Source organism: Eurosta solidaginis, chromosome 1, assembly GCF_040869045.1.
Source record: "Eurosta solidaginis isolate ZX-2024a chromosome 1, ASM4086904v1, whole genome shotgun sequence".
NCBI classification, from domain to species: Eukaryota; Metazoa; Arthropoda; class Insecta; order Diptera; family Tephritidae; genus Eurosta; species Eurosta solidaginis.
In genome coordinates this window covers 174,926,417-174,950,028 of record NC_090319.1, presented here as the reverse complement: position 1 = coordinate 174,950,028, position 23,612 = coordinate 174,926,417, and the positions used below count along the sequence as shown (strand labels likewise).

Sequence of the window (23,612 nt, the reverse complement as noted above, 5' to 3'; positions counted from 1 at the left end):
ATAATTTTGCATGTAAATACAACAACAACGATTTGAGCCAGATAAATCCAGATAGAAGTCTTGTTCAATTTGAGAGCCAGATAATTTGTTAATTACTTCTTTTTAGTTTGGCAACGCTGCCCTTAATAAACCTAATTTTTCAAAAATAGATGTCGCTGCATAACCTTTCGTCGTATGAGTTAAATGAAAAACGGCGGCGACATCTGCCTATCACATTTCACGATTGCGAAAATTTCACGACATCTGCTGCTCAAGTCTCTCAATGATCCAGAGCATTTCCTTGAGAATTGAGCGTGAGCCGGAGCTGTAAAACTCACTGGAAGACGGCAAATATAAAAAATGTAATGTTATATTTTTGTAACTTTGTTTTTTTTTTGTTCAGTATAAGAGGTACTTTATCTAAAATGAGGATTAAATCTGCAAATGCAAAAACATTTTCGCACAAATTTGCCATTAATTGTTATAAATAAATTAGTTAGTTTCAACAAAAGTTAACTCATTATTTGTGATTTCATGTTTTTTTGAAAACAACTAAAATAAAAAACAAAGAATCTGTTAAATAAAGACTTATGTATTTACGTGTAAGTGAAATTTGCCACAAAAAATGGGCCGGTCAAAAATTAATTCTATTTAAGATTTTTTGGTACGCTACAAATTATTTTGGAACAATTTTTTTAGGATTTTGGTAGAGGCTATTATAGGTAAGTGGCAACAATGGGAAACCATATTTGTATGTAGGTGAAACATTTGTGCTTTCGGATTTAGCGGGGATACACAAAATTTGAAATTCACATTAGAACACTTAGATAATTGTTCCCAAAGGCGGCGCGCTTGTGTATAAAGGTTTAGGTCTTTGAAATTCGCGTTAGAACATTTAGATAATTGTTCCCAAAGATAGCGCGCTTGTGCACGAAAATGAATTACGATATTTGTATGAATTGTTAGAATTTACAAAAAACTTTTTCTATTAATTATAAACAAATAGAGTAATATTTGGTTACAAAAATAGGCCTATGCACTGCGGCTGATCAATACGAATCGACTTATATAACTTTTATATGATTATACGTATGCTGAGTATGCGAAACAGCCTGTCAATTGATTGTATGGAAATTTTGTTAGCGTATTAATATATAGATAATTGTACAAAGCGTGCTTTTTTTGTTACTGTTATTATACCACTTCTTTTCATTGCAGAAGATTGCAGTATGCCAGTAAAAGTTTCCTTCTTTTCGGTTTTCCCAATAAAACCAAAACTGATATTTGAACAACAATTAATTATTTACCATTGTTAGCCTCTTAATTCTTAAAAAGGTTCCCATTTTCTTAATATTGAAAAATTGTTTTTGAGTTTACCATGCGTTTGGAACATTATATACTCATATGTAGGCTTAGTGTATACATAAATTTCTATTGAAATATTCCGCCTTTATACATCTTCCGTAAAATACTATATATATTTAATTATATTAATATTTTAAGAGCCCTTTAAAATTTGTAAAAAAGGAAAACCGTAGACATATCACCCCTCCTATCATGAAATCCCATTGGAGCCTATTTTTCTACTACACCCACACTCTCACTGTCCTGCCACTGTACTTTCCCCCCTCTCGCCCTCTCCTAACCCGCTTTACAAACATTGTGCACGCCCTGATGCCCGTTCCAGTATTTGGCGATTTGAGGATAGTTAATATAAAGTAGTGTTTTTTTGATTATTCTTTTTGTTAATTTTTACATAAACTTAAAATTTAATAACTAATGTTATTCCCAAATGATTCCAAAGTGATTGTAAATGATTTTCAGTTCTTGATGATCAAAAGTAAACATATTTGAATATTTCTTTTGTTTTCTTATATGTAGTGGCATAGTGAGGTTTTCTTGCGCCCGGGAAAAATATTTTTTTATGAGAACCCCCGAATTCTGAATCGTTGGAGTGTAATCATTTTGGTGTGAAAGCAATCATAACGGTGGTAAAGTCATCATACCTCTGCCAACCTCGTCCCGAAACATAGGAAATATTGCCCTCGTTGCTGAAGGACAACAACGGAGGGAGGTTCGTTTCCCGGCTGGTTGAAATGCATAGAGGAGGAACTTAGTTTCGTCCGGCAGATTCATGGGTCTGGGAATGCAGATTGGAATCAACAAAAGAAAACTATGCTGCAATATAAACATTTATATCCCTTGTCTCTTCAAATTTTTCACATCACAGTACTTGACAATGATTTAATGTACATACGGCCATATTGTTCACGACGTGGACCTTGCACATAACACAACAACTGAACAGCCACTTCGATGGCACAACGTTACTACTGTGGAACCCCAACAACTTTTGGTTGTGACGTTGGAACACAGTCTCTGCTTCAATACAAATGCATCCGAAATTGCCTCCAATGCACAAAGATGCATAAAAATCCTCAAATCACTGCAACGCGCTTCCCAAGGCAGTCGGTTCTACGTACCGGAGCGACTCGGGATTTTCCCGACCAAGGACTGTCATTTTAGTGGCACTACGCTACCGACTGTCTTACACCCCAAAATCTTGGGTGTGACATTCGATCAGGATCTACATTTTAGTGAGCATGCAGCCGCAATTGTTCCGAAAATTCAGAGCCGTAATAAAATCTCCAAATCTCTTGCTAGCAGTACTTGGGGAAATGATAACGAAAGGCTCATTACCACTTACAAAGCGTCCCCGATATGGTCGCCAAGCCTAAACACCACTCACTGGAAGAAGCTAGAGGCCTGCTAAGATACTGCCCTCAGAACCGCCACGGGTCGTCTTCTTATGTCCCCAGAACACCATCTACATTATGAGGCGAGAATACTCCCCATCAGGGAGAGAAATGAAATGCTAACCAAACAGTTCCTGTTGAATAGTCAGAAACCTGGGAATCCCAACAGACATCTGATTGATGAGCCAACACCGCCCAGCAGCTTAAGGAGTCATCTCCGTAAGCATTATGAGGAAATACGGCACCTGAGAACACAGCCGTATGACGCCAAAAACACAAGCAGGTCCTCAGTGAACTCCACAAACAGGCGTCGGACCTCTTATGTCAGGAATTGCCCGGTGAATCCTGTACTCAAAGAATAATACCCTAAACTTGCAGAAGAAGAATGCACACTCCCTAGGGAAACGCGAGTCACTCTAGCTCAGCTTCGATCTGGATACTGTAACAGGTTAAAATCTTACCTATCCAGAATCAACCCCGTTATACAAAATCTATGTCCTGCTTGCATTGTGTCCCCACATGTCACCAACCATCTCTTCAATTGTAATGTGGAACCAACACCTCTATCACCCCTCTCATTATGGTCCACCCTGTTGAAACAGCAAGTTTTATTGGACTCCCGTTAGAAGATATTGATGACAATTTGTGATCGGTCACACCTATTGGATGGGGCGAAGCACTGCTACAACAACAACAACAATGGCAGCAACGGAGAAAGTTACAGGGATGCCAAATTTCCCACTTAGAACTGCCACGGAATATCTTCTTAAGACGTCTGAGCATCGAGGCATCCCAAAAGACAATTGATTGATGTAGTTGCGCCTTCAAGATAGATAAGAAGACATCTGCATAAGCCGTATGACGAAACCTGGTGTATTATGATCCAGAGAAACACGAACGCAGAGTCTGTGATTTCCTTCAAATTCAGGTTCCCGCTTTTGCAGACATCGACGAAGAAGAATGCACAGATCCGAAGGATATTCGCGTCATCCTGCCCCAACTTCGATCTCTATTTATGGCCCAGCCTGGTGTATAGCACAAATCATGTATTCGTCTGCAATGTGGAATAAAAATCTGTAATTGCAACTTTTTTTTCTAAATCCATATTGAAACTGCTCGATTCCTTGGACCTCCGTTAGAGGTATTTATTTAAAGTTTCTAATTCTAACAGAGTTTTAGGTTCAATTTCTTTTCTACTGCCAAGTAATATTTTGCAGACACATATTTCGATAAAAAGTTTTGTTCCAACGAAATCTGTTTTATAAAATTCACCCAAGTCCTTACAATTTCGTGGTTATTATCCTTGTTTAACAAATTTTAAACATCTAAGAGAAATCCAAATATAAATACGAGGTAATTTAGCCCTCACTAAGGCAGACACCTTGTCGTTGGTGTGAGGGCTTAGCCGAACTCCATAGCGTTCGACTATGAGGAGGAGCTGTTTAGGACTGCCATCCACGCCGTTTCGCCTCATAGGAGGGCAGTGGGATGTCGGTGACCAAGAACTGCCAACCCCCTAATCCAGGGTGTTATGCGGACCGTGCTTATTGGACGATTTGCAGCCAGGGGATAAATTCGGCTGTATTCGAAAGGAGCCTTCCCGATACCGGGCCACATCGGGAAGTATTGATTGCCTTATCACAGTAAGGGGCGCTGCTGTGGCGGAAGGTTTTTTCCCCGTATATAATACCGGACCGCTGAGCCCGCCTCGTCGGGCAGGTGGTCGTACGGCCAAGATGAACAACTCATTAACTAATTGTAATAGGGACGATGTTAAGAGGAGGACTGAGTCGCAAGCCAAGGACGACAAATACGCATTAAGCGATGCGTCGGACTCTGGGAGAGTAGTGCTGATTCAATGAACTCCGTGTTGGAAAAGCATACAAATGAAAACGGAGTAGGAAATTGGGAAGGGTACGGAGCAGAGGAAGTAAAAGAGCTCTCTCGCAGTACCGTGCAGAACTAAGGGGTGGTATAATGGTGTGAAGATGAAAGAGTGCGACAACATCGGGAGCTTGCGGTCACTGGAGGAAGGCAAGGGACGAACGCGCGGTTTGAGGTGGCGGATAAAGGGCAAATCCCCACGGTAACAAAAGTTAAGGTATGGATACCATGCGTGATGAAGTCGGAGGATACACTGCGACCTCTGCAGAATCAGAATCCGAACATACCGACAAAGGATTGGAAGGTACTTACTGTATCTCGGCCAACGGAGGAAGGTCAGTTCTACATCTTCCAAATAAACAAGCAGGCGGAGACTTAATTGTATACGTAGCTTGGCAAAATGTCCTTTGGTACAGGCAAAATTTACATGCGACTGAGGAAAATAAGTCCCGAGGATAAAGTCCTAACAAGGAGAAGTGGGCGAAGTCGAAAGGACTTCAAAAGTCTAAGAGAAAAGGGACAGGTTGAGGTAGCCAACGTCACCACGAAGGTGTTAGAAGGGGACAAACAGCCAAATGTTTCTGCGAGTCGCGCAGGGGAACACCCGGGACAACAGTTACGAGAGGCTGGAAGGGGCCTCGAAAACTCTAAACCAAAAGGGTAAGGGGAGGACGATGACGTCACGACGAAGGTGCTGGAGGGGGCAAACAGCCTAATGGTGCTGCAAGTCCTACAAATAAACCTCTAACACAGTAAAGCGGAAGTCCTCCTAACCCTTGAGGACGGTTCGTTTGACGTGGTGCTGATCTAGGAACCGTGGCTCTCATCGGGAGGAAAGGTTGCTGGACTTAGCGCGCGCGGATTTGGCGTTTCCTACGCGCAAACGGAAGGACGGGTGCGAGCTGTAGTAATGGTAAAGAAACAGCTGAATTCATATATGCTGCCTAATTACTCTACTGAGTACCTCGCAGTGGTTGCCGTTGAGCAAAACAATAAGCAGGCATTTATCCTAGGCATCCTGCTATATGGCCCATGCTGCGGGTGTTCCACCGATGGAGTGCAAGGGGCTAGTACAGGACGAATGACGCAAAGTCGGTTGGTCATAGGCGCGGATGCAAATGAGCACCACAATTGGTGGGGAGGAGCAGATACGAACGAGAGAGGCGAATCTCTATCTTTCCTGCAAACCAGTTCGCAGATAGCCAACAGAGGAAATGTCCCTACATACACTGGTCCAACATCCGACAATGTTCCGGAAATTACATTGAGCTCCGAACGTAATATATCAAGGTATGATTGGATGGTTCTTGAAAGACCATCCTTCTCCGACCATGCGTATATCAGCTTCAGCATCCTCCTAAAGAGGGTAGAGAAGGGAGGAACCTTTAGGAACCCTAGATCAACAACTGAATTCCAGAAACAGGTAGAAACATAACTAGGACAACCCAAAGAGGTTGCTAATGTGGACGAACTAGAGGAGTCTAATGAAATCCTAACGAGGACGCTTATGACTGCGTATAACAAAGCTTGCCCTCTAAGAATATTTAGAGGAAAAGCAAAGCCTCCATGGTGGAGCAATGCGCTGAGTCTTCTAAGAAGACAGGTACAAGAAATGTATAAGCTAGCGAAGGCCGCGGGAAGCGAAGCGTGTCGCGACGAGTACAGGGATCTACTGAGGATCTACAAGCGTGAAATTTCCAGGGCTACGAGAATCTCATGGAAAAGATTATGTACGGACATAGAGTGCTCCAGCGAAACAGCACGGTTGAAAAAAGTCCTAGAAAGGGGAAACATAGCCCTGGGACTAATAGAGAAACAGAAGGGGAATGGTCACGTAATATTAAGGAATCCCTTGAGGTGCTTTTCGATGCACATTTCCCATCGGGAGATGATGTAGAACAGCCAGCAGACAGCACTAACACTTCGATCACGGAGCGGTTAGTGCCGGGCTTGGTGGCCGATACCAAGATCGAATGGGCGGTGAAGACGTTTTCTAAATTTAGATCGCCGGGTTCAGATGGTATATTCCCGGTCATGCTACAAGTTTCAAGTAAAGCGGTCGTGGAATGGCTTAAAATAATATTCGATGGGTGCATAAGACTGAATCTACACATCCACACAAAGTCGGTAGACACCGCATTGCATAAGTTGGTAATAATCATAGAGAAAGCCCCGGAATATAAGGAATATGCTCTAGGATTCATCTTAAACATTGCCGGAACTTTCAATTCGGTAAGGGGCCCGTAAAATTTACGGCTTTCGCAGATGATGTCTTTGATGGATCGGGCGTTTCGGTATATTCATACATGGGCACTAAAGTCGGGTTGAAAGCCAACGCGGAGAAGACGGATATGGTCTTGTTTACAAAGAGGTACAAGGTCCCAAATTGGACCAGGCCTGAGTTAGGAGAAACCTTGCACAAAATATCTAGGAATCATCCTAGACTGTAAGCTGTTATGGAAGCTCAACATGGAGTAGAGTGTGAACAAGGCCCCAACGGTACTTTATGCCTATAAAAGAATGCTGTGGTGTACGTGGGGCTAATCGCCCTCTCTCAACATTCCTTGACAGGATATTTTATTTATTTAATTCAATTCAGTCTATGGTGTTACAAACCTTACAGACTAGATAACATTGGGTTTTTACAGCGAATGTAACACCTATTTTATACTACGGAGTTCTTGTTTGGTGGAAAGACACACAAAAAACAACCTACCTCAAAACATTATGCACACTACGATGGCTGCACTGTATGCCATTCTGCACATTCCACCTGTATACCTGGTAGCAAAGAACATAGCGCTAACAACTGCAACCAGGCTCGGTGCCTCGGGGCAGCTTGAGTGCCGACCATAAGGCCACAGTAGTATAGCGTCATCAATCACAAAACGAACAGATTACCTGATTTCTATCTGCTCTTCGAGGGGATCTTAACGCCACAATAGAGGTGGATGGTTTATGAAAGTGCGCACAAATGGCGTACGAGGCGACACATGTGTACACAGATGGTTCCATGGTAGTGGAAGGAGTAGGGTCTGCGTTATACTGATCCGGAAATAAAGAGATCCTACAAGCTGCCAGATTACTGTAGCGTTCTACAAGTCGAAATATTAGCCGTTACCAAAGCAGTAAAAACACTGGAAGAGAATAGCTTAAGCTGCAACCGTGTTAACTTTTATATTGACAGTCAAGCAGCAATTAAGGCAATAACCTCGCATAGCACAGCATCTAAATGCTTGTTAGAGTGCATGCTGTCTCCGGAGAGAATTGGGACAGGGAGAAGCATACATCTATTTTGGGTCCCAGAGCATATGGGTATAGATGGGAATGAAAAATCAGATGAACTAGCTTAAAATAGCGCATCCCTTAAAGCTTGCTCCGTAGACGTCCCAATTAGACTGGGCGAGATTAAAAGAAGGCAAGGGGTGCACATGATCGACCAAGCGGGAAAGGCGTGGGTTCAAGCGCGGGGCTGTAAAGTGTCGAAGAGAATGTGTAGGTCTTACAACCTTGGCCTTTTCCTACGCCCTCGCCTACAGTACCCGTAAAAAAATTGATGGATTCATGCTGCAAAGCCATTCAAACCGACACCTGCAAGCTATATAGATATTCGCGCATTCAGAAGGGAAAATACTTTCCAAGCATACATAAAAAGTACATATACACGAAGTGGGGTTTGACAATGTTGTGTATTAAGTATTGGCAACTGGTTTGAGTGTTCGATGTTGCTTTATATGTTCCACGTTGGGGTGATTTGGTTTGACATATTTCATAGGGATCTGATCAATTTTTGTTGCGTTCACTATAACAGGCTGTCGTTACAGCTCTCAGGTGCCGTATTGCCTCATAATGCTCCCGGAGATGACGTCTAAGCAACTGGGTGGTGTGGCCTCTTTAATCAGAGGTCTGTTGGGATGCCCAGATTTCGGGGGGAGCGATCAGGGAGATACCTATTTATTTGATTACTTAGTTCATCGACGGGTGGGACAGAATCGTGCAGTCATCGGCGTTGGATACAATGGTGACTCCTTCTGGTGGTTAAGGTAGCTTCGATATGTAGAAGTTAAACAAAAGTGGGGATAACACCCAACCCTGTGGTTCCCCTTGTTTAGATGTTACGTTCCTGAATTGCATGTTATTGCAGACGAAGCAGATAATTTGCCGGCAACCTTTTCAGACTTGAAGAACGGTTTTGCAGTAGCGTTCCGTGGTTGGCTGTACCAAAAGCTTTTTATGAGTCAAGCGTTACGAGTACTGTTCTATGGTGGGCTTTTTCAATCCGCAAATTATCTGTGTGTTTATGGCGTTTATCGCAGTGGTAGCGCTATGTTGTTTTCGAAAGCCATGCTATGTTGTTTTCGAAAGCCATGCTGATGATTGGCAAGACGCAAGCTTTCAGTGAATTTGGGAAGCAGAACATCCTGTAGTGTCAGACAATAAAATTCTCCGACGTTAGCTGGTTTTACAGATTTTAGCAGCGGTACCACCCTGGCCAATTACAATTTTTCGGGGATGACGAAGGTAAACAAGGACAGGTTAAAATCCCTCTTTGCAAAGTTTTTTAAGCATCGGCATGGCTATGCCTTCTGGGCATATTGATTAAGATGGTTTAGCATAAACGATGGCATCTCCAACCTCTTTGGCGGTGATAAAAATAGGGGGCCCGCAGTGTTTATGCTGGTATACGGAAAGCACACTCCCCTTGTCGGGCATCAGTCGGGATTGAAATGGCAGCAACACGTTTGTCTGTATATGTTTTGTAGTCTTCCCACTTTCCTTTTTTGAAGTTGATAAAAGTGCGTTTTTCATTGATGTTAAATGCGCAGCTAACAAGTCCTCTCCTCACAATGAAAATGTCTGGAGAACTATGACAGATTCCTACCCTACGTGTGGGGGTTTCCCCGTTCATCGTGAAGAACATCGTTTCTTCTATTTTGTTCCGCCGGTATATCACCCTTGCTATCCGTGTGTAGATCAGAATGCCACGGATCGTGGTGGGAATTGAAATCGCCTATAATAATGCGGTTTTCACCAGTGAGTAGTACGCTAATGTCAGGGCAATATCCACTGTCTAGAATGATTCCTAGATATTTTGTACACAGTTTCTCCTTGCAGGATCATACCCCTAGCATAAGCCTAGACCCCTCGGGCCCTTATACGTCAACAAGACCATATTCTTCTTCTCCGCGTTGGCGCTCAACCCGAAATTGGATGTCTAGGTTTGTATATCCCGAAGCATCGGATCTATCAAAGTTCCAATTGTTGGAAGGCGCTTTCCACCTCTGACAACTACAACGTCATCATCGTACCCCGGTTGTTTGACGGGCCCACATCGAACCGCCTGAGTAATTCGCTGATGACCAGCGAACGTGACAAATCCCCGCCCTGCGGCGTGCCCATGTCAAGCAATTTTGTGGAATCATACAGCCTCTCTGCGAAGTAGTCTTCCTGCTGAATGTATTTCAATGTACCTAGGACTCTCCATGATGGGCTGTTTAGACGCTCTAGCCAATCCCTCATGTTTATTTATGATTTAATTTGTGGTTCGATTGACTGCCCGGAACTTCTGGGGAAAATTTCCTTCAATGTTCCGTGCAGAACGCTTCGTACGCAATATCCATTTAACGTCAAAGTAATCAGAGCTAACTATTTTAATTATAATCCTATTTGAAGGACACTCGCAGAGTTTAACAGGATTTTCTGTACTCTTGACCTAGATTTCGCTCTCCCGAGATCATGTTTTGGTACTAAATTTTAATCATATTATATTTAATCTTCATATATTGGAATATATTTCTTTGTAAACATTAATTTAGAATTGCTAGTCTGAAAAACTCATAGATAAAGTGAATTGAATTGAATGCTTTCGCTATGTTTATAACCACTTTCTACAGTGCCGTGCGTACCGACTTGAATTTCGTGTAAGCGTTTTGTGTTTTTGAGAACAATTTTTCATCCATGTTGGGCTTTATATACATATATATCTTTCAGCCTCTGATAGATTTTGAGCAGAAATGATGTTAAGCAAATGTGTCTGTAGTCTTCAGGGCACATATGACTGACCGTATTTGGTAAGTAAGCCACACGTGCAGTTTACCAAGAGTTGAATCATTGTCTTATGCACCCATCGAATATTACTTTAAGCTATCCCCCAATTACTCTACTCTAGATATGTAGCATGGCAGTGAGTATAGCATCTAGGCGATTTAAACTTAGAAAAAGTCTGCACCGCCCATTCGATCTTGGTATGAGTCACCAAGCGCGTCACTACCCGCTACGTGATCAAAGAGTAAGTGTTGTCTGCTGGCTCTTCTTCATCATTTCCCGAGGAGAAATGTGCATCGAGAAGCGCTTCAAGGGACTCTTCGATATGATGTAATGATTCATTGTTCTCTTTCTTTTTAATCCCGGAACTACATTTCCCCCAGCACTTTCCATAACTGCGATGTTTCGGTGAAGAACCCGATGTGAGTGCAGCTGTTTCCTTACCATGACTGCAGCTCGCCCCCTATTTGCCGATCGTGTGTAGTAAACGTCAAATCCGCGCACGTTGAGCCCAGATGAGAGCCATAGCTTCTCTTTTTTAGAGTGTTAGGATAATACTAATACTTGGTAATTCTTTTCTCGAGTCGCATATAATTTTTGCCTGTGCCCCAGGACATTTCTTCAAGCTGTGTGTACAATAAATCCTCCGCATTTTGTTTATATGGAAAACGTAGTATTGACCCCCTCCGTAGTCTGATAAATAAGAACTTGAGTCGTTCATCTTGGTCGTATGAGCACGTGCCCGACAGAACGGGCGCAGCGGTCCAATATTATATATGGGGAAAAGAAACGTCCGCCACAGTAGCGCCCCTTACTGTGTTAAGGTCGTCAATACTTTCAGAGGTGTCCCGGTATTGGTAAGACTCCGTTGGTTGGTTGCTGCGCTGCCCGGCCGGCGAGGCCGGACCCAAGTAGTGATGTAGGCGCCATTATGATGCTTTTTCTCTTGGAACCAGTACGTTATCGTTAATATAAAATTACTATCCCCTGAGCTTGTTTTTACTCGAACCGCCGATACGTAATTCACCGCAATACTAGCCAGAACTATATTGAAAAAGAACGATATTTGAGTTAAAATTTCACATTAAAGTTAACTTAAGAGCCACAAAATAGTTCAATTGAGACAATTATATAAAGAAATAAGTGTTACTAACATAAAATTTTTATAGTTTTATGTTAAGTTGTTTCAGTGGTGAATTACCTATCCGCAATTTGATTTCCACTCCTCGTTTTGTTAAATATTCTGTATGCTTCTAAATTCTTTGCTGACAAGAATAATATTCAAAGTTTCCTCGAATCTTAATAAAATGGAACGATTTTCAATGCATCAAAAAGGAAATCGCACGATTTTCAGAACAAATATGATTATCTTTGTAGTTATTCGGTATACTTTCCTGAATTTCGTCGTCTGGAGCAAATTCTAGTCTGTCGGCTAGAACTGCATGGAACGTTATATCTTTAAGGAAACAACTCATGCCAAGCTTGCTGTCATTGGACATATCAAATTTTCCGATTTCAAGGAAATGACCTCCATTTCCCAAACAACGAACTGATGCCAATAATTTATCCTCTGCTAGTGAGTTCAATACGAAATCAACACCTTTGCCATTGGTTTTGCTTTGAACCATAACTTCAAAAGATGTATCTCGAGAACACCCAATGTAACTTTCTGAAATATATATATTTAAATAATTTCAGTACGATTATTACTTTATAGTAAACATACCTTTCAGTTCTGGAAAAGTCCGCATTAGAAAATTTTTCTTCACTGGCGTACTACAAGTTGTGAACACCTCAAGCTGATAAGCCAATGCAACACGAATTGCTGCCAGCCCTATTCCACCAGTTCCAGCATGAATAAGAATACTTTTTCCCTTTCGTATATCAGTTCTTATAAAAAAAGCATAGTATACGGTAATATAAACAACGGGTACTGTAGCTGCTTCTTGCAGCGTCCAGTGTTCAGGTACATCCCATATAAACTTTGATGGTCTTTCGTTAAAAGAAGCGACACCAGCTTTCGCAACCATGCTCATAACACGTCTTCCGGTTACGGTGTTTATTCCAGAAAACTCTAAACCTAATACGCACAATTGATCTAGTCGACTATTGCCATACAGTTCAACCGCTAAACGGCCGGTAGCTAGCATAACATCTCTGAAGTTTAGTGATGAGTACGCAATTCGAACAGAAGAATTATTAGTGTCTAGAGGACCTTTCAACCACTGCAAGGTAGACAAGTCACCTCGTTGCATTACATTTCCATAAATATGATCTGATCTTGGTCTTGGAAGAATATCATGCGGTAGTTTCAAATGCCTGTAAGAACCCCACTTTCCCTAATTTTTTTTGAAGAAATATATATTTTTATATCAGTTAAACATAAGTCTTATTGTTTTGTGCATACCTTAGCATATATGTTAATTGCCAGATTTAAATCCAATTGATTTTTATAGAAGGGATTGGTAAGGTCGAAAGGAGGTGCATTCTTATCATCAATGTAAAAACAAGAAATTAGATTTCCATCTGGCTCCTTTCGCAAGCAATTGACAAACCCCATTAAACCGTTTGTACTTTCGTTAAACGAAAAAAGTACAATTTGAGTTTTGTTAGAAAGGCATAGCTGAATCTGCGCAATCCATTTAAACTCGGTATCGCTCTCAGAAACATGCACCACCACTGCCGCGGGTGTATGGTTTTTTATTTTTTTTTTAAATAAAACCAAATTTTCACCCTCATCTAGTTGTATATTTGCAATTAAGTCAAAATTTTCCAAAGAGCTGTAACAGCCTAAGGTAATCGATTTTTTTTCTTTTGAAATCATGTAACCATGTTCAACCAAAGCCGTGTAAGCTTCTTTAACTATTACATCTTTTTCACCGCTAGTAAGATTATTAGCTATTATTAAATGACAATTGGTTTGTGTAGTTAACTTAGTACGTTCTATGTGAACTCCAGTTATTTCGTCAATGTTTTGATCTGTAAGCAGCTGCAAATCACCTGTTACTAGTGGTAAGTCTTGCAAAGCTTCAACGAATTTGGATATGATCGGCACATCGTGGTCTGTGTCCACTTCTACAATCTTCATTTTTACTAGTGGTGTATTTTCTAATGCTAATTGAACGCATATTCGAGTAGCTTCCCTTACATCAAGAGCAAAAGTTGGAAAATATGGCACAAATACGTACTTTTCAAGAACTGGTATTCCAGGAGCCTTACGTCTTTGTATTGAACTTGCATGAAGTCCAATTAATTCAATACCACCTGAAATTATACGATCAAAGGTAGGTTCAACAAAAACATCAAACACGCGGTTTTCTGGATCCATCCTTGTCATAAGATCAAAGTGATGGAGTCCGTTAATTCGCAAATTCCGTATTTTTGTGGGTATGAGCAAAGTACGTGAATCAGTTCCTAAAATGTGTATTTGCAACATTGCATCCATAAATGTAACCCAGTTATACTTCCACTCGACTCTTCCATATAACCCATCGCCGCGCGCTAAGCACACCGCACGGAAAGCTCCACTATAGTGATAACCTCTTAACTTGAGTTCCTTATAAAAATCTTTTTTGGACAATTCTGGAAAATCGGATTTCTCATTTGACTCATAAGTTTGCGGGGCTATCGGATTTTCAATTTCTCTTATACGACCAGTTACAACTGTACTCCCAGCTTCAGTAATCTATGAAAATAGTAAAGGCATACATCTGGGGTAAAATGATTGAAAATAAAATCTTTACCTCGAATTGTCCTGTTCCATAGTGAATCATAACATTCAGCTCAATATTGCCATTTAGAGACATACTAGTTGCACGCAAGAATCGAATATCTTCGAATTCAACAGGAACATCCATGTAACTTGGACCATGGTACATCAGAGAAAATGTCTCCCACACATACTGAATATAACAAGTTGCGGGTACTAAAACTTTACCGTCTATAACATGACCGGTCATGAACTCTTCATTATCGCTACTTAAATTTACTTTAAACAGCCGTTCTCCACTGGATTTAGTTTTCATGTTCTCATACTTTGTTACAAACCAGTCTTCACTATGATCCCAACGTATCAATGAGCTGATACCAGATGTGCCATTTGATACCGGGAATTCAATTTTGGGATACAAATTTTCAACTGGAAAGGTTATTCCGTTTGCAAATAATCTAAAAATATATATAGTTTTTTCAAACTTCCTAAAAATGTTTATAAATTTCGTGATTCACATCAGGATCGTTACCTCTTTAGTCGGTGTTTTTTATGTACACGTATTTCGTTATTATAAAATTATCGAATTACAATGTATAAACACGTAAAAAAACTACCAACAAATGTATTAGTGATCCGGAGGAGGGTGTTTTTTTGTAACAACACCCCCCCCCCCCCCCCTGCGCAGGATCGCGATAATACTTACTTCCCTAGGGCAGTGAGGAAAAAGAGAGCGTTATTTTTATGATTACGTTGAGTTAGAGCTATATGAGCTCCCGTCGGCATAGTTCGCTTTAGTATTGCTTGAAGCAGTCCATGGGGAGCGATTTCAATTGTCAGTGAATCCTTTGGCAGTCGATCAAATGTATCCTCAAATAAAACGCTATTTAGAAGATTGTTAGTGTGATACTCTGCTGAACATAGATTATGCCCTTGTTGCTCCCAATCACAACTAGGTACACTTGTGCTCAACCACTTAGTACTTCTGGGTCTTGGATCGGGTATAAGTTTTTGCAAATATTTCAAAAAGTCGGGACCCATATGAGCTATATATCGAGAATGATAAGCTATATTTGAACAAGGAACTTCTTTAGCAAAAATTTTCTTCGATTTTAATTCTCTGACGAATTTTGATATGTCTACAGCTGGGCCGGAAATTGTACAAGAGTCAGCACTATTCCGGCAAGCCACTTCAATTGTGTCAGGAAGAATGTTAGTAATTTGTTTATATCCCATTCCTATCGCTGCCATGGATCCTTTTATCTTTTCCTTTTCCAAACTAACTTTTCCGCGAAAATACGAAGCAAGTATTACTTGTTCTGCAGTAAAACAACCATCAGCATAGCCACATCCTAATTCGCCTACGGAATGGCCAATTATATAATCAGGTTTTATATTCATTGAATGTAGTACATCTACTAAAGCAATTTGGATGGCAGCGATACCAACAAAGCAGTTTATTATATTATCGAATGTTCCTAACTCTGTAGATGATAGTATATTTATTAAATCAAGGTCTTTTTTTTGTAAAATTTTATGACTCCTTAAAATAGACTGCCGAAAAACTGGAATTTGCATAAGAGACGCCCCCATTGCAATCCACTGGGAGCCCATACCACTAAAAACCCAAACAATGGGGCGTTTTATTCCAGTGAAATGTTGTACGTCTCTAACGAGGGTCTCTGTTTGACTTTTCTCACTTTTGACAAATACACCATATCCTCGAAATACCATGCCAGAGACTTCCTCTTTTTGAATGTTATATAATAATGCCAAAAACTCAGAATCTAAAGATTTTTTTTCTATTGTGTTGAAAATATGGTTAACAGATTCTTCGGTCCTCCCAGCCCAGGTTAGTAGCCTTGGTAAATCGTCTTCTGGTATTCCTTTATTTATTTTAGGTTTGCCAAATGCTTTTAAAAGTGCATGTGCATTGGCTCCACCAAAACCAAAAGAGTTTACACCAATGTAGGGTTTTTCAAGCTCCATAACATCGCTAACCACTACCAGGCGGCCTTCCGATAAAGCAGTTATTTCAGGTTTTATATCACAAAAATTTATATTTGGGGCTATTTTTCTTGATTTAAATGCGAAACATGCCTTCACCAAAGAACAAATTCCGGAAGCGGCTTCTGAGTGTCCTATATTTGATTTTACTGAACCAACTAGTAAGGGTGCCGTTCGCTGACTACACAACACCGTGTCAATCGCCCGGCACTCCTCGGGATCTCCGACCATGGTGCCAGTGCTGTGGGCTTCCAAGTATCCTAATTGGGTTGGTTTCACATCAATTTCATTATAAAATTCAGCAATTAATTGTTCCTGCAGCTTCCCAGATGGATATGTAATACCCTCTGGTTTATAGCCATCACAGTTTGTCTTTGAGTAAACTACAGTGGCGTATATTCGCTTTGCATCCCGTTGTCTTTGTAAAAAAAGACAATTTATAGCTTCAGATCTCGTATATCCAGATGCATTTTTGTCGAAAGGTCTGCAGAAGCCATCTGATGCCAGTACACCTAGCCTGAAAAATACAAAAACTCTTGAATTTTTACAGTAAAATTTTTTTTAATTGTTGAAATATTTACTGAACAAATTCCATTAATGGAATTCGCTGAGTCTTTATTTTCAATAATTTTGATCGAGTTGTAGGACAAATAAATAAATGTAAGACGCAATAACCTCCGAGGAGATTTTTGGCCGCGCTTCTCTTCCAATTTGCGTCGTGCTTCTCCTAATTTTCCCTGCAAATTGACGGGACGGGATCTACATGTTTTACGCCGACTCCAAACGGCATCTGAAGGCAGATGAGTTTTCATTGAGATGCTTTTAATGGCAGAAATACACTTGGAGTGCTTGCAAAATCATTGCCGAGGGGCGACCCCGCTTATAAAAACTTTGTTCTAATTGAAAAAACTTGTTTATAAAATTTAGATTTTGGTTTGCCGGGGCGTGAACCCAGGATATTCGGTATGCTAAGCGGAACACGCTACAACTACACCACGGCTGCCGTGGGGGACATTTCCAAATCTCGATAAATTAGATTTGAAGAGGGACCATCCCGTTTTAAAACCTTTTCTACACCATTTCCATTTTTTTAATTTATTTTTTTTTATTTTTTAAGGATATTCGGTAAATGATATAGCACTGTACCCTGATTAACGACTACCGCCCCCATGATCATAAACAAACAAAAATTGGAGACTGGTTCGATATAGACTTTAGCATGCTCGACTTTATCTCTAAAATTTTTCATTTAGCAGCAGCTTAAATAAAAAAAAATAAATGTAAGGCGCGATAACCTCCGAAAATATTGCAGGCCGAGCTTCTATTCCAATTTGTGTCGTGCTCATTTTTAATTTTCCCTACAAATTGGCCGGACGGGACCTATTTGTTTTATGCCGACTCCGAACGGCATCTGCAAGGCATGAGTTTTCACTAAGAGATTTTCATGGCAGAAATACACTCGGAGTGCTTTCCAAACACTGCCGCTTAGAAAAATTGTTTTCTAATTGGAAAACCTTATTTCTAAAATTTTGATATTGCTTTGCCCGGGGTGTGCACCCAGAGTATTCGGTGTGGTAGGTGGAGCAAGCTACCATCACACCACGGTGGCCGCCAAGAGGTTACAATCTCTTAAATCCCATTTCGCCCGCTTGTGTTCATCCACAAGCAATCTGATTCGTTGGTTTATATCTCTTATTTGGGGTCGCCAGGATCGAGCTGTCTTATAAGGTCACATTCTCTCGCTAAATTTGCGGCCTGCGCCGGAAAATGAGGCCGGATTTCGGGAATTTTTCCGGCGGGAATAAAACGAGTCGAGGCGGATTCAATGACCTTGAGTCCGGGCCAATATACTTTTTTGCAAAATAACAACGAAAAAATCAAACAAAGTAAGTTCGGAAGAAACCGAACGTTATATACCTAGCTGTGCTCTTATACCCTGCAGTCAAACCAACTAGTTGTATACTAGAAAAACACTAGTTTGCCAAAAATCCCAACTAATATGAGTTCTTAAATTTTTTTCATATTAGCAACTGGTATTTTTAACACGGCGATGTCCTACGAAATATACGTGCAGTCAAACCAGCTAGTTGTGCACTAGAAAAATACTAGTTTACCAAAAATTCCAACTAGTATGAATTCTGTAATTTTTTCATATTAGCAACTGGTATTTTTAACAAGGCGATGTCCTATGAAATATCAGTTGCCAGTCTCGGTATCAGCATCATACCAATTGACAAACTAGTCATTATATACCCCAGATAACCCTAATGTCGTATATGTAGGACACCAATTTCATGTCGACTCACGCACGCGCCCGATGGCCAGGAAATAACGGGAATGTATTTTTACATGCAGTAGAAATTGCGCAACAGCATTAGTAAGTACCCTGCAGTCAAACCAACTAGTTGTATACTAGAAGAATACTAGTTAGCCAAAAATCTCAACTAGTATGAGTTCTGTCTTTTTTCCATATTAGCAACTGGTATTTTTAACACGGCGATATCCTACGAAATATCAATTGACAAACTAGTCATTATATACACCAACATCATACCAGATGACATACTAGTCAGCATACCCATCAGACTCATACCAATTAACATACTAGTCAGCCTTTGCGCCAGCATTATACCAGATGGCATACTAGTTATTATATATACCAATATCATACCAATTGACATACTAGTCAGTGTATTCAACATCAACATACCCGTTGGTATACTACTCAGTCTATGCATCAATGTAATAACAGTTGATATAATAGTCGATATTTGCATTAGAGATATACGCCGCCGATAAACGCCGCCGCCGAATTTCAAAAATATCGGCGCGGCGGCGGCGGCGACGTCCGGTGCGGTACTATATTTTTTACTCGTTTAAGACTGTTTAGGTCATTTATTGTTCAAGTCGAAAATTGGTCGGATATGGTCGAAAGTGGTATCAACGGATGCGCATCACTGCCAGTTATAAGAAACTAATTGCGAAATTTAACTCTTTCTAACTGTTCAAAAGTTATTTAAAACAAGTAAAGAAGTTAAGTTCGGGTGTAACCGAACATTACATACTCAGTTGAGAGCTATGGTGACAACATAAGGGAAAATAACCATGTAGAAAATGAACCGAGGGAAACCCTGGAATGTGTTTGTATGATATGTCAATCAAATGAAAGGCACTAAAGCGTATTTTATGAGGGAGTGGGCCATAGTTCTATAGGTGGACGCCATTTAGGGATATCGCCATAAAGGTGGATCAGGGTTGACTCTAGAATTTGTTTGCTCGACATGGGTATCAAATGAAAGGTGTTAATGAGTATTTTAAAAGGAAGTAATCCTTAGTTCTATAGGTGGACGCCGTTTCGAGATATCGCCATAAAGGTGGACCAGGGGTGACCCTAGAATTTGTTTGTACAATATGGGTATCAAAAGAAAGGTGTTAATGAGTATTATAAAGGGAGTGACCCTTAGTTCCATAGGTGGACGCCGTTTCGAGATATAGCCATAAAGGTGGACCAGGGGTGACCCTAGAATTTGTTTGTACGATATGGCTATCAAATTAAAAGTATTAATGAGAGTTTTAAAAGGTAGTGGTGGTAGTTGTATAGGTGGTCGCCTTTTCAGAGATATCGCCATAAAGGTGGACCAGGGGTGACTCTAGAATGCGTTTGTACAATATGGGTATCAAACGAAAGGTGTTAATGAGTATTTTAAAAGGGAGTGGGCCTTAGTTCTATAGGTGGAAGCCGTTTCGAAATATCGCCATAAAGGTGGACCAGGGGTGACTCTAGAATGTGTTTGTACGATATGGTTATAAAATTAAAGGTATTAATTAGGGTTTTAAAAGGGAGTGGTGGTCGAGATATCGCCATAAAGGTGGACCAGGGGTGACTCTAGAATGCGTTTGTATAATATGGGTATCAAAAAAAAGGTGCTAATGAGTATTTTAAAAGGGAGTGGGCCTTAGTTCTATAGGTGGACGCCTTTTCGAGGTATCGCAACTTAGACTTTGTTTGTACGATATGGGTATCAAATGAAAGGTGTTAATGGGTATTTTAAAAGGGAGTGGGGCTTAGTTCTATAGGTGGACGCCTTTTCGAGATATCGCCATAAAGGTGGACCAGGGGTGACTCTAGAATGTGTTTGTACGATATTGGTATCATATTAAAGGTATTAATGGAAGTTTTAAAAGGGAGTGGTATTAGTTGTATATGTGAAGGCGTTTTCCAGATATCGACCAAAATGTGGACCAGGGTGACCCAGAACATCATCTGTTGGATACCGCTAATTTATTTATATATGTAATACCTGCTAAGATTTCAAGGGTTTTTTATTTCGCACTGCAGAACTTTTTCATTTTCTTGTACTTAATATGGTAGGTGTCACAACCATTTTACAAAGTTTTTCCTAAAATTATATTTCGCGTCAATAAACCAATCCAATTGCCATGTTTCATCCCTTTTTTCGTATTTGGTATAGAATTATGGCATTTTTCGTAATTTTCGATATCGAAAAAGTAGGCGTGGTCATAGTCGGATTTCGTCCATTTTTTATACCAAGATAAAGTGAGTTCAGATAAGTACGTGAACTAAGTTCAGTAAAGATATGTCGATTTTTGCTCAAGTTATCGTGTTAAGGGCCATGCGGAAGGACAGACGGACCACTGTGTATAAAAACTGGGCGTGGCTTCAACCGATTTCGGGTCATAAAATCTATGCCCCTACCAAATTTCAAAAGGATTGGTAAATTTTTGTTCGACTTATGACATTAAAAGTATCCTAGAGAAGTTAAATGAACAAGGGCGGAGCCACGCCCATTTTGAAATTTTCTTTTATTTTTGTATTTTCTTGCACCATATCATTACTGGAGTTGAATGTTGACATAATTTACTTATATACTGTAAAGATATTAAATTTTTTGTTAAAATTTTTCTTTAAAAAAATTTTTTTTTTAAAGTGGGCGTGGTCCTTCTCCGATTTTTCTAATTTTTATTAGGCGTACATATATTAATAGGAGTAACGTTCCTGCGAAATTTCATCATGATATCTTCAATGACTGCCAAATTACAGCTTGCAAAAGTTTTAAATTACATTCTTTTAAAAGTGGGCGGTGCCACGCCCGTTGTCCAAAATTTTACTAATTTTTTATTCTGAGTCATAAGTTCAACCCACCTACGAAGTTTCATCGCTTTATCTGTCTTTGGTAATGAATTATCGCACTTTTTCGGGTTTTCGAAATTTTCGATATCGAAAAAGTGGGCGTGGTTATAGTCCGATATCGTCCATTTTAAATAGCGATCTGAGACGAGTGCTCAGGAACCTACATACCAAATTTCATCAAGATATCTCAAAATTTACTCAAGTTATCGTGTTAACGGACGGACGGACGGACATGGCTCAATCAATTTTTTTTTCGATCCTGATGATTTTGATATATGGAAGTCTATATCTATCTCGATTCCTTTATACCTGTACAACCAACCGTTATCCAATCAAACTTAATATACTCTGTGAGCTCTGCTCAACTGAGTATAAAAACAGGCGTTTTCGATGTCAGCATAACACGGACTTTGCATCACCCAATTCACCAAGTTATTAAAACAAAACACTAAAAGAAACGTTATATAATATATTTATATAATCACTTTACATATTTTTTCCAAAAGAAAAAAAAAAATTGCCCAAGGCGTTTCAAATTGTTTTCAAGTTGTTAAAAAAAGCAAAAAAAGCGCCGACTGAAAGTGCGATTGGCTGAAAGAATAAGCGAAATCAGTGATGCAAAATCCTTTAGTAGATTCTAGAGGCATAAACACTCCTTTGAAATGTTTTTTACCTCATACTTAAGATATGTACGCATGAGAAGGGTTTGAAAAATCACTTGGGCTTACATTCAAACATCTGTTGTTTATTTGCGAAACTATGCAATAGCGTCTGAAATGTTAATTTTAATTTTAACACTTCATCCTTCAACACCCAAGTCTCCCGGTTTGACATAAAGTTGGCGGCCCTATTCAAAACTATTCCCTTGGAGTTAATTACATTGATTATAGCCTATCAACCAAGTTTAAATATCACCTACACGTTACGGCTCCTTTTACAAATGTGAATACGTAGGCACATATATGTATTTATCAGGTTAGGCTTTGTCCTTCGCAAGAACACTCAAAGTGGTGAAGCAAAAGCTTTCCCAAGACAGTGGAAAAAATGGCCGTGTGTGCTACTACCCTAACGAAGTGGACAGTCGAACTAGTTTGAAAACTGAAGCTACGCGGTCATCCATAATAAGATCTTATATCATCAGGATGGAAAACAGCAGTAAACATCATTCAACATAAAATCGGTCGACTGTCATTCTAAAATATCGTTTTGATTTAACGAAGACTATTGAAATCAATGATGTGAACACAAACGTCTACAAACTCTGGTCTACATTTTAAAAATTTTATCCAGGGTCCTTGTAAAATTTTAATTATGTAGATGCGCCGAGGATTATACGATTTTCACCCATTACACAATGACGGCATCCTTGGCCGAACTCCCTAACATTTCAATTTGTTTCTCTGGTGTAGCTCGGTAAAAGCATCCGTTGGGAAGTCTTCGGAGCTACACCTAGAGCTTCTAGGCAAAAGACGTCGACGAAGGTATGAGTTCGAAGTCGCAGTCCTATAGCTTCTGTGCTGGCATATGGTGTGAGGGTCAGAAGGCCTGGTAGCGACTGGTGGCCGGGATTGCTACTGTTCGCACATCGGGAATTGTAGGTCTTAAAAACCGTCGAAAAAACTGGAGGCGCCCTGTGCCACGAGTTTCATGAGTATTAATAGACCATTAATAGCAACCATAAGTCAACTTTGTGCGTGGCCGCCAAGGAGCCACAAATGATTTAAAGAATTTGTGTTCGCGACGATTATTAGGAGTTAACCCTAGGTGAAACTACGCTTTGCATGGGATATGCAGACAAAAGTGTGGCTATTTTATGTATCTCTATTTCTTTTCAGCAGACGCAGCATTACCAATTCCAAAAACCGGGGCTAGGCTCGAAGCCTCTCTGGAGCAAGTGTACGAGGGACAATCCCTCCACAAGGAGCTACTCCTGAAAATTTTTGAACAGTCTGCGAGATCTTGAGGCAAAAACCTCTGATCTTTCCGAAATGGCCAACAGGTTGATTTCCTTAAATACATACAAGCAAACCCTTTCATAAATACTATTTTTTTTAATCGAAAAATCAAGCTTTTTAAAGTA

General features: G+C 40.2%; 1 protein-coding gene across 5 annotated transcripts in view; it reads right to left on the bottom strand.

Annotated features, from left to right (window-relative positions):
• The window catches only part of FASN3 (Fatty acid synthase 3), a 1,015,587-nt gene that overhangs the window by 649,729 nt on the left and 342,246 nt on the right, over positions 1-23,612 (bottom strand). For all 5 annotated transcript variants that reach the window (XM_067760036.1, XM_067760034.1, XM_067760035.1 and 2 more), the window contains exons 3-7: positions 15,080-16,897; positions 14,408-14,831; positions 13,072-14,349; positions 12,391-13,003; positions 12,062-12,333 (exon numbers count right to left, since the gene is read on the bottom strand). In XM_067760036.1, the coding sequence (XP_067616137.1) occupies positions 12,062-12,333; positions 12,391-13,003; positions 13,072-14,349; positions 14,408-14,831; positions 15,080-16,897 (4,405 nt within the window). The remainder of the gene's footprint in view (positions 1-12,061; positions 12,334-12,390; positions 13,004-13,071; positions 14,350-14,407; positions 14,832-15,079; positions 16,898-23,612) is intronic.